This window comes from Helicoverpa zea, chromosome 22 (genome assembly GCF_022581195.2).
Source record: "Helicoverpa zea isolate HzStark_Cry1AcR chromosome 22, ilHelZeax1.1, whole genome shotgun sequence".
In the NCBI taxonomy this organism is placed as follows: Eukaryota; Metazoa; Arthropoda; class Insecta; order Lepidoptera; family Noctuidae; genus Helicoverpa; species Helicoverpa zea.
Window position 1 is genome coordinate 9,331,712 of NC_061473.1, and position 12,255 is coordinate 9,343,966.

Here is a 12,255-nt window from a genome sequence, read left to right on the forward strand (position 1 = left end):
AAGCACCTCAAAATAATCACTTAACACCCAAGAATCAAATCGGCGACCTTAGTGTGCAGTCGGGTATTTTGTTTTTTTAATAATAATTCTTTTTTTTTCTTTAAGTGAACGAAGACTAATAACACTAATTAAATATTGTCATTAAATGAAATATTGCGCATTTAAAACATATAAGAAAGTAAGTAATATCGACGATGCCCTATCATTTCCCTCTTTACTCCAATGCTCTTTGAACTTACATGAACATTATGATAAATAATGACTGATTTACTGCATCCACCTACTTTCAATAATCACTGTTTTAGTGTCAGTCATAAACAAACCTTCAAACAAAATGAAGCTGTTATTAATTATTTTAATATTAATTGCAACATCTGAGTGTGGCCTCATAGATGATCTAGTACCTTCTAAAGATAAGGCCCAAGGGCTAACCAATCTTCTTAAGAATAAGCCTAAAAGTGACAATGAAGGTGTCATTATGAAAGTGCGTGAAACCCTTGAAAATGGAACGAAAATTGTTATTGACGCACTAGGTAATGTTATCAGAATTCATCCTGAAGACGGTGAAGATAATTCTAAAACATATGAAGAGATTGTCGGAAATAAAGAAATAAGTAAGACTAATAATACTGCCGCTGAAGAAAATAAAGCGGATCCTAATGATTTAAAACTGAATCAAAACGAAAAGAATGCAAAAATAGACGATAAAACAACAGAAAATAAAAATGAAACTTTAAAAACAGACCCCAAAGACAAAATTAAGGACACAGGTAACTTGAATGCTACAGAACCTAGTGCTGATGAAGGAAAAGTGGATAAAAATAGGAATTGTACTACAGTTGATAATAAAGCCTGTAATGTTACCATAGCAACCAGGACATCACTAAGTGGAGATGCTTGCCCTCCCGGGAAGAAGAGGGCTGATGATAAAACTTGTGTAGATGTAGTGTGAAGAAATAATGATGTTAAGCATGGATTAGTCTGTAGTTGATTAGTTGTTAGTTTTTTCGTGATATTAGATTAGATTATACATTTTATTTGAAGGTGTATATTATCTTATGTGTGTTCATCATCATCATCATCATCATCTCCCGAGCCTTTTCCCAACTATGTTGGGGTCGGATTCCAGTCTAACTGGATGCAGCTGAGTACCAGTGTTTTACAAGGAGCGACTACCCATCTGACCTTAACCCTGTTACCCGGGCAACTCAATACCCTTTGGTAAGACTGGTTGCCAGCCTTTCAGAATCTCAAAATTATCACTACTTCTAATCATCTACCTAGTCTTTTCTAAGTTGATAAAATTCCCAAAATGGTAACAACCAACTCCAAAACAATACAAAAACGAATTAAAATATTTCACAAACGCACAAAGCTGTTTAAAATTTACAAGCGCGGAATAATGACACTCTGTAATTTGCGTGAATGCAGACTAATTACTTGAGGGGAGAGGGGAGGGGGTGAAGAGAAAGGGGGGTAGTAAGATTATTTGCCGAGGGGTGATCCGTTATCTCAGGGAAAATGCCACACCTGCAGCTACGGGAGATAATGTTAATCTGCTAAATTATAGAAGTAGCTGCTGCAAGAAAGTAAGAAAATGTTGGTTACGTTTTTAAAAACATGTTATATGGAAACTTTGAACCTGTGTCGAATGCCTGTTTAACCTTTTTGTAGAATGTCTTTCTGTGTCTATAGTCTATTCTAATATAATAAAGATGCAAGATATTATTGTTTGTTTGTGTCCTACCGGCTCCGAAACTACTGAACTGATTTGATTTGGGTAACTACACTATAGCCCAGTAACACAGGCTATATTTTCTCGGTACGGGCAGTAGTTCCCCTATTTATAATACTATGGTAGTTTTCAAGGAACGCGTTTGACAACGACTGGTAAGTTACATAAGTACCCGTGCAAAAGCAAAGCTAGTCTAGCAAAGAATTACAAGCTACGTTAAACCCTATGGGCCTTACTACAAAAACTTTAAACCCTGTTTTAGACTTGTCTAATAAAATTTTGGCTGCAAAATGAACCATATGTCAACGTCATAATTTGACATTTTTTTAGACAAGGCATAAACTGACGTTTAAAAGTTTTTGTGGTAAGACGGTATAAATTCTTACATCACAAACTCTATTCTTATTGAAAGCCTACAGACACACAATAAACTGGGATTGAAAGGCGCTTATAATAGACGAGGCGCCTCGAATCGTCGATGTACATAAATTAGGAGAGGCACTGATCTCGGAGGCCTTTGGAGATATTTACTGCCTCAATGAGAATCGTCCTTAAACCTCTGGCTGTTATAGAATGGGAACGTAACTGTTTACGTAGACAGTAGTAGTTTTGTTTTTGGTGCTAAATCATCAAATGACGGCTCCCACTGTGGGTGCAGCGTATGGGAGTGTCAGACTCTTACTGACTCAAACCCATTATGTGCCTTCACACCGTTCAGTCATACTGAATGCCGTTCGGCACAAACTAAGGACACACAAACTTCTTTTTAACCAACTTAAAAAGGACTTTCTTTATGTTTGTACTAGCCGTTTTCCCGCGGTTTTACCCGCGTCCCGTGGTAACTACTGCCCGTACCGGGATAAAATATAGCCTATGTTACTCGTGGATAATGTAGCTTTCGAATGGTGAAAGAATTTTTAAAAACGGTCCAGTAGTTTTTGAGACTATTCATTACAACCAAACAAACAAACAAAGTTAAAACCTATGATTGTGCGCAAGTATCTCACGTCTGGAAGAATCGCCTTAGATTCGGTTTTCAGCAAAGTTGACGTACCTATGTATATTGTTGAAGTCCGTTTCATTTTTATGAAAAAGATTTTAATCTTTATATTGATATTTTTATTGTTAATATCCTTTTATCTTTTCGTTATATCTATCTTACCAACAACAAAAAAAATGGTGTATGAAACTTTACGTCGCCAATCCCCAAAATCCAGAGGGTACTTATTGAAAGCTATAGAGTTCTAACTAGCGACATTATTTGTTTTTATTTCTTGTCACGGCTTGAACATTGTGTATGGGATATTGAGCACTGTATGGGATGTATGTTATGGGATTTTAGTTAATGTTAGGTTATGGAGGTCGAAATATATGGGGCCTAGCTTAGTAAGTACTAATGTTATTTTTTCTGACCTTCTAAGTTGGGAAAATTTGTTTGGAATTATGTGTATGTTTGTCTTTTACACAAAAAGGTATAAATTATATTTTGTGTTGATCCCCGCGGTTCCATCCGCATCCCTGGGAACTAATTCCCGCACCTGGATAAAAAGTAGTCCTTTCGCAGGCTGTGCATCTATGTATGTAGCAAATATTTAAATAAGTTTAGTCCCTATACAGTTCATCATCCTCCGAGCCATTTCCCAAACTATGTTGGGGTCGGCTTCCAGTCTAACCGGATTCAGCTGAGCACCAGTGCTTTACAAGAAGCGACTGCCTATCTGACCTCGCAGTTACCCGGGCAACCCGATACCCCTTGGTTAGACTGGTGTCAGACTTTCTGGCTTCTGACTACCCGTAACGACTGCCAAGGATGTTTAATGACAGCCGGGACCTACAGTTTAACGTGCCATCCGAAACACAGTCATTGGTGTCTAAGATATACTTAGAAAGTACATACAAACTTAGAAAAGTTGCATTGGTACTTGCCTGACCTGGAATCGAACCCGCGCCCTCATACTCGAGAGGTTGGTTCTTTGTTGTTGTTGGGTTTTTTTAGTCCCTATACAGTTATGGTGAGAAAATCGAACAGCCAGACAAACACAAACTTTCGTATTTAAGTATAATATTAGAAGGAATTAATAATAGATTAGGAATATTATAATAATAGCTAAGTAGAGGTACATCTCAATTGAAATTTTTCCTTTAACTCGTTTAAAAAAGGGTCTACAGCAATAATAGCTAGTACCCAAGTTAATTCAACAATTTCAAGTTAAAAACTTCTCTGTAAACTGACTGAGGGATAAAATAAACGTTTTCCTAACTACGTCGAGTTTCCAACATCGATAAAATCGCTATTTTTAAACCACTCTTTCATTTTATTGGCTAAAAGAAACTTTAACTGCTGCACTGGTCTTGCTTTAACTCCACTTCCTTTAAGTTAACTGTTTCAAGTATTTTTAAATGGTAAGTAAATAGGTTATATACAGACTAGCTGTTTCCTGTGGCTTCATTCATGAAGAAACCACTAAGAAAGCTTTTGCTATTAAATAGTTGATGCAACTTTAATGATAACCAAACCACAACCAGCCGTCAAATTGCCAATTGTTGAAATTTTCCTAACATGGTAAAATCAAAATCGTTTATTCAAACTTGGCTACAAAACAGCACTTTTTGCGACCCACCCCAAGTCTAAAATTGGAATTCACTTTAACTGTTAAAAGTAAATGTTATTTTGTAAAGAAATACAACTCAAAGATTCTTATCACTGAAAAAACCGAAATCCTTCATCAGGTGTGCACTATCCCGGGCGCAGAACAGTCGTTTAGTATTAATTCTTATCCTTTGTCCCTTGCTCGATACACCAGAAAAGCCTTTGCACAAAAATGACTTAAAGCACCTCAAAATAATCACTTAACACCCAAGAATCAAATCGGCGACCCTTCAGTAAAAAAACGGCAATAAACCCAAAGTACTCTGACTTGTTCCCATGTTAAGCACTTTTGTTTGAAAGTACTTGAGTTAAACTTCCCAGCTTATAAGTACCCGTCTTACGATCGGTTTGCTTAAACCACGGAGAACAAAATGACTAGCGGAGATGTCATAACGCAAAATTTCCTAAGAAAGTAGCGCGACAAATGCGAGTGTGAGAGACGAGGAACGTTACTAGCTCCGTCTTTACACGCCTTCTATGGAACAAAATAAAATCAAGAATCAATAAAGACCAATCTTTGACAGATTGCTTTTGATTTGACAAGGAACCCGAACGCACTGTTAGCTCTAGTAACTGATCACGCCTACATAAGTTGCTTGACCTACAAGAAGGTGCCTGACCTACCTTCCTTATAGCATCTCCGCTACCTCTCCTTCCTCTGTGGTTTAAAGTTTTTAAACGAATGATTGAAGAATGAGTTACACAACGTGCAGCGAAATTAGGTCAGTTTTGAATTAAATTGTTTCGTTCGAATTATGATTTTAAGTTGTATTTTGTGGTCCAATTAATGGCTTTAACTTGTATACAATTTGTTTTTCATTTAAGCAATTTTCTTTCAAAAAGGTACTAGAATGAACTGAATGTTTGGTAAAAGGTCGCGGAAATGACTATCTGTAATAAAAACTACTAAAAAGGATTTGAAGAACTTTTAAGGCTTTTGTTTAATACTAACCTTCTAATAGTATAAAGGTGAAATTAACTGTATGTCTCTCTGTCTGTACGCTATGGTTCAAAACTAGCCTAGAACCTGAGAATCATTTTATCCGGCGGAAATCGTGGGGAACAGTAAGTTTAACGATCTTACGATCGAATATAAATAAATAACGATCTTACCTTTCCTACTACAATCCTACTATTTCCTGTACATAAACACAATAAAAAGCGACACTTACTTTTTATATAAATATATGTTCATCGGTAGTCCGCCATTTTACAAGATTTCACCACAAATTAAGGTTAAAAGCTTTTAGAAGGCACAAAACCGAATTCTGTCGAGAGCTATGACTTTAGAAAAATTGCCACAAATTGGGTTTAGTGGTTTTCTTATTATTTGATGTGAAAATGAATGGTTTAGGTCAGTAATGAGATTTTGGTATTTAAACGGCTTTTCTTTGACCAAAAAGCACTTTGCAACTATTTAAGTTACTTATAATATCTACTAGGAAAAAGTTGGTAAGTAGACAGGTATGTTGGTATATTTTAAGTAGATCGTAAATCATGAAATGGTCTTCCAATTAACGGTAGCATTTTGCAAAGAAACTCCTTTGCCCTGCTCCTCCCACCCGAATAAAACCCGTTACGGGTAGTCAGAAGCCAGTCTGACAACCAGTCCTACCAAGGGGTATTGGATTACCCAAATAACTGGGTTGAGGAAGTCATATAGGCAGTCGCTCCATGTACAACACTGGTACCTACCCAGCTGCATGCGGTTAGACTGGAAGCCGACCAACATTTGGAGTCCAATCCAACAGTTGGGAAAAGGCTAGGCAGGTGATGATGATAAGCCTTCCCTCAATAAATCAATAAATGATGAATAAATGACTGAAATATTTTTTCAATTAAATCCTGTAGTTCCTGAAATCAGTAAGCACGCAATTTATCCGTATTTACGTTTCAGTGGAAACAGTTTAATCCATACTTTATAACTCTTTAACCCTACTTTATACACTTTATATTAACCATACTTTATAATTCTGAAATTCATCAACTGCTGCCAAGTTTTGTTGATGTCGCTTTAAATATTCAGATTTTTGGAAACTTGACTTTCTACCTATTACATTTTATTAGTTCTAGCTAAGCATATTCGAATACGTAAGATTTACAGGGGATTTGATTAAAATCTATACATATAATAAATCTGTAAAAAAACTGTGTCTGTACATTGAATATATTTAAAAAATTATAATTGGGTGGGGTTTAGAAACAGTAATGGAGCACAAATCCAAAAAAAAATTCTGTCTGTATGTCTGTTTGTTTGTACTCGCTAATCTTCCGAACTACTGAACGGATTTCAATGATTTTTTCTTTGTTGTATCAGTATTAAGCCTGGTCAACATATAGGCTATAATTTATCTTCGAAACTTGAAGACCTGATGCAGAACACCAACAGACCAACAAAACTATAAGAGATACAAAAATGGTGCCATGGCAAAAATTGTTTCATGTGATGAGCATTTTCAGTTGAGATAATAAATTTTAAGATCTGGAACACCTGATGTGGAACCCCAAGAGCCCAGCTTCTCTGTACCATATACAGGTATGACGTTTTAGCAAAAGTTGTGCAATTTGATAAGCACTTTCTATTGACTTATATAAATTGAAGATCTAAAACACCTGATGTGGAACTCCAGGGGCCCAGCTAGACTATAGCATATAGAGGTATGACGTTTTAGCAAAAGTTGTTCAATCTGATAAGCACTCTCTAAAACACCTGATGTGGAACTCCAGGAGCCCAGCTAGACTAAAGCATATGAAGATATGACGTTTTAGCAAAAGTGGTTCAATCTGATAAGCACTCTCTATTGACGTACATATAAACATCGAAGATCTGGAACACCTGATGTGGAACTTCAAGAGCAATACTACACTTGAAATGTATAGAAATTAATGTTATGAAATAGGTATGGTGAATCAAAAAAAGTAATTAGTCCGTCTTTAAGATAACCCTAAAATAATGGACACGTTTTTTTTTCTCTCTCACACAAGCAAATAATAACGAAGATACAACAACATTATTATATCTCATTATTATTTTGTATGTCTCTTCCAGACCTCGGGACTACAAAGTTCCGAATTTTTGGGAGGCAAACGTGGGGCCGAAGCCAACACGCTGAAGCCCTTTTGAGACCACTTTAATGAAATGGTGACACAAATGACAAAACCGATGATTATCCCTTTAAACACTATAAAAATGAACCCAAGGACAATCCCCGGTGGACGTCGTTAAAAAAAAAGACAATCCCCGGTTCTGTGCTAAACTATTGCTAACTATGGAGGAAAACTACTTGGGCTATTGTGATGGGATATTAGTGGATGACAATGTATTAGGTACATGTAAAAATAGCAGGTGGAGACTCGCCACCTCACTTACTGGGCCCCCGGGAACCAGTCACTGAATAGCAACAAGAGGGCAACAGGGACATGAGCGGCTGAAGGGTGAGGATACCTCGGTGGACTTTAAACGCAGATTACGCGCTCCCTGTGCTTACCATGAGGCACCTACCCTCCGAGCAGGGCTACTAATCCTGCTCTAGCGACTCCACTCTGAACGGCCAAGCCAAGCCAGAGGCGTGAGACCTACCCCCGTCATAGTTCACTCCGACCGGCCGGAGATGGGGGACAGTATACTCTCCCTGGAGAACTCAGTATATATAGCCCCGCGGGGTCGCTACTCCCCGTCATCAGCCTCAGATGTCCTGCGGTGCCTATATCTCATTATTATTGTCGTTATTATCTCAAGAGCCTTTGTCCCAATTATGTTAGGGTCGACTTCCAGTCACGATGCAACTGAGTACCAGTGTTTACAAGGAGCGACTGCCTATCTGACCTCCACAAACCGGTTACCCGCTCAACCCAACACCCCTTGGTAAGACTTACTGGCTTCTGACTACCCATAACGACTGCCAAGAATGTTCAATGACAGCCGGAACCTACAGTTTAACATCCCCTCCAAATAACGGTCTTTGGTATCCAAAATATACGTAGAAAGTACATACGAACTTAGAAAAGTTGCATTGGCAGGCACTTGCCAGACCTGGAATCAAAGACGCACGCTCATACTTGAGAGATTGATTCTCTACCCACTAAACGACTTTGTCATCTATTTAATGTTTTTTTACGCGGACTAATTAGAATCACTACTTTTATCCCTATGGTCACGTCTATTGCGGTTCAGTTCTCAGCGTTTTGTTTAGTCTGCTGTGCTTTTGCCGTTAAAGTACAAAAATTAAATATATGGAACGTTTCTAATGGTTATGAGTATTCCGTTGTTTTCAAGTCAACGGGCCCTCAAAATTCAACATCAGACGATTCAGAGCTTTGATTTTGTTAACCCCGTAGTCGCTGGCATAAGGGACAGGATCCGCGTACGAAGTCGCGGGCAGAAGCTAGTTAGTAAAATAAATAAGGAATTAGCTAAGTAGGTATGTATTTGTTTATCGTAAATTATAAAAGTTTTTTAAATAAATAATGGAAATATCTTATGTTAATATTTAGTAGGTACTATTGTGTTAGCATAGGGCTAACTTCCTTTCTTCTTCGCACCCGGATAATAGCCTATACTTAAGTAGCTCTTCTCGATAAATGGGCTACCTATGTAACACTGAAAGAACTTATCGAATATGACCAGTAGTCCCTTTGATTAGCGATATCAAATAAGGTCTTCAGCTTGACAATATCAGTATTAGTAGCTTTAACTAAGAAATTACCAAGTTATATAACAAGATATGTCCAGGTCTCTAGCACAACTTTATGCGACATACATTAACACATACTAAAAGCATCGATATATTACAGTACTGTATTCCTTTGAAAAATGACTGCCAAGTATAAGATATGATGTTCTTGGCAAAATGCCGACTATCCCCGCAGTAATAAGTTACCCTGTCAACTTTAACTATTTTAAATAGATAAATGAACTGTACGAAGTTAAATTTAAACGTATTCAAATGTGGTTTATTGCTGAAAATTTTTACGAAAATGTATGTAAAGAGATTTCTTTAAAAGTTTAATGAATTTCGTGTTTGTAATTTATTGGGTATTTAATTGCAAAATAGTAACTTTCATTTGTTTTAAGTTACTTAAATAAAGGAGGTTCTCAGTTTGAACTGTACCAATATATGCAGTCATGTATGTTTGTGCGCGTTTATCTCACGTTTGGCTGAACATATTATGAGAAATAGTCACTTTCAGAATCAAACCCTATTACAGCTCAGATGCGCTCACAAACTCAGTCCCGGAGCCTCACTCATCCGATCTTTCTCTCTCACACTGACTAGCATTCTTAAACTCACTCTCTCACATTCACTCTTAGTGTCTCTTTCTTAAACTCACTATCTCTCTCATTTTTTCTTAACTATCTCAATCTCTCACTCTCGATGACTCAGTCAGTCTCAATCAAACTCATTCTGTCGAACTCACTCTCAAGCTCTCATTCGATCTCTCTCTCACTTGCTATCTCTCTCCAACTCACTCTCTTAATAGTGTTACTGTGTGTTATTGGATTTACACCAATTATTGAAGATGAAGAATACGTTTGTGCATAGTAACGAGGCAAGGAATTAACTTACTATCCAACATAATTCTAAAACACGTGAATGAGCCTATTTTATTTCCTCAATCTTATTGCCTTCAGTTGATGACATTACGCAATATTAATGTCATGCATAATAAACTTCCATGATTGAAATCCATACAGAACCTCGAAGACTGTATCAATGTGCAAACTATACATAACAATATGTATTTACATATTTTTTTACTTCCAACCTGATACACAGGCTTACAATATATACCAGTTAAACTCAAACGCAAGAAATGATTTATTACCAAAATTAAAACAGCTTTTGAAAGCCCAACAAATTGAAGAACCGAAATTTGAGAAGATATATATTAACAAAGAGAGAAGTAAAAATCGCAAGTTCAAGCCGATAGGTAAATCTCTAATTGTTAAGAGAATCATACCCCATGGTTATAAGGGAGACGAATATGAGTACGATTCAAAATTGAACACGGTTTACAAGCCACTGGTAAGGTACCATGTTAAAAAGCCCGCTAGCGAACACGAGAGAACGATTTTTAAAGGAATCGAAGACGATTACAATTCAAAGAATGGAATCGACGATGGCGTGATCGTGTTATTGAAAAAAGGTCGGAATAACAACCAAGACCTTTTGAGTAAGATAGATAATTTTTTGAAGAAGACCGCGCGACCACATAGAAAGAAGAAAGGATGGAATAAGAAAAGGTTCCGACAGGTGATGAGTAGACTGGATGAAGATGAAGATGAGGCATTGCTTCGGGTCCTGGACAAGTCTGGGGAGCTTCATGACCCCCTCGCCCCTGGAAAACTTCCAACGCACTTAGAATCGTCTTCATCGGAGGAGGAGGAGGAGCGTCCGAAAGTCACCTTACCTAATTATCCTTTTTATAACTATTGGACGGTAAGTGGAGATGGTAATAAGTTTTTAGAGCTCGCCAAACTTAATGGCGTCTCGAAGATAACATTACCATCCGTTACTGCTCGTTCACACTAGCGGATTTTTCGTGGCTAAATCAGAGCCGCGCGGATCGATCGATCATAAAGTTACCGGGGCTGCGGGATTGTTCGAAAGAGTTACCGCGGCCCTGGTACATAAAAGGCCTACGACGGAACACGACGGTTTTGAGTCAGTAACCGTCTTACCACAAAAACTTTTTAACGTCAGTTTAAGACTTGTCTAAAAAAATGTCAAATTATGACGTTGACATATGGTTCATTTTGCAGCCACAAATTTTTTAGACAAGTGTAAAACAGGTGTTAAAGTTTTTGTAGTAAGGCCATAAGAGTCTGACACTCCCTCACCGCTGCTAACCCACAGGGGGAGGGGTCATTTGATGATTTTTGACGTCGTTAAAATCATTAAGTTAAGCAACGCTTGACGCGGTCGATCCTTGGATGGGTGATTATCTTTTCATGACGAGTTCTTCCATGTTTCGGAAAGCACGATACGTTGGTGGGTCCCCGCTGTCATTTGAACATCTTTGGCAGTTGCAGGTGCGTTAAACTGGAAGCCGACTCCAACATACTTGGTAAAGATTATAGCAGGTCAAATTATCCGAATCTGTCAAATTTAACTAATCGAACATTAACCTTCCACTATTGTGATAAAGTTGAAAATCTATTGAAGAAAGACAGATTGAGGAAAATTGACGCCATGTCGTCTCAAAATCAAAAATCGTTTATTCAAACATGGCTGCAAAACAGCACATTTCGAACATCAGGAATTTACAAAAGACAGTCCCCAAAACGCCCATCCTTCACCATTTCCTATATGTTTTTGCTGGGAAGAAGAAGTGGCGCAACAAACTCCCCAGCAACTGTACGAAGTAGGTTATTTAAATACTTACTTTTTTCTTTTTCCAGTATCAGAAGAATATCTTACAAGACCTCTGTCCCGGCAATACGGTGCAGATGGGTAATATATGTATGAGCGTGACCGGCCATCGAAGATCTGGTACTATCAAAGATGCCATTAAATCCGGCACAAATATCGTGTTTTAATAATAAATATGTTATGGGTTTTATGATGTTTTATTTTTTTGTTTATCATACTCCCTTCATATAATTTCTCCTTATAAATTTTAGCTTAGTAAAGGCATCCTATTTTTGATATGGTATGTGATGCAATGATTATCGCGGCAGAAAAATACATTAAATGATTATTTTTTTATTAATTGCAAAGTAGGTCTGGATTAAACTAAGCTCCACAAAAATAGGCACTAAACTCGGGTGTTTTTTTATCACCTAAAAATAAAAGTAGGTATTTTTAGTTACTTTTTAAATCGACTTTCCAAGGAGGAAGTTCTTAATTCGGATTTTGGATATTATTGA

The 12,255-nt window shown here is 37.4% G+C and overlaps 1 protein-coding gene across 1 annotated transcript; it reads left to right on the plus strand.

Moving 5' to 3' along the window:
• Positions 1 to 10,099: 10,099 nt before the first annotated feature.
• On the plus strand, positions 10,100 to 11,925 carry LOC124641226. Its single transcript, XM_047179255.1, has 2 exons — positions 10,100 to 10,825; positions 11,788 to 11,925. The coding sequence occupies exons 1-2, from the start codon at positions 10,100 to 10,102 to the stop codon at positions 11,923 to 11,925; spliced, it is 864 nt and encodes a 287-aa protein (XP_047035211.1).
• Positions 11,926 to 12,255: the final 330 nt, after the last annotated feature.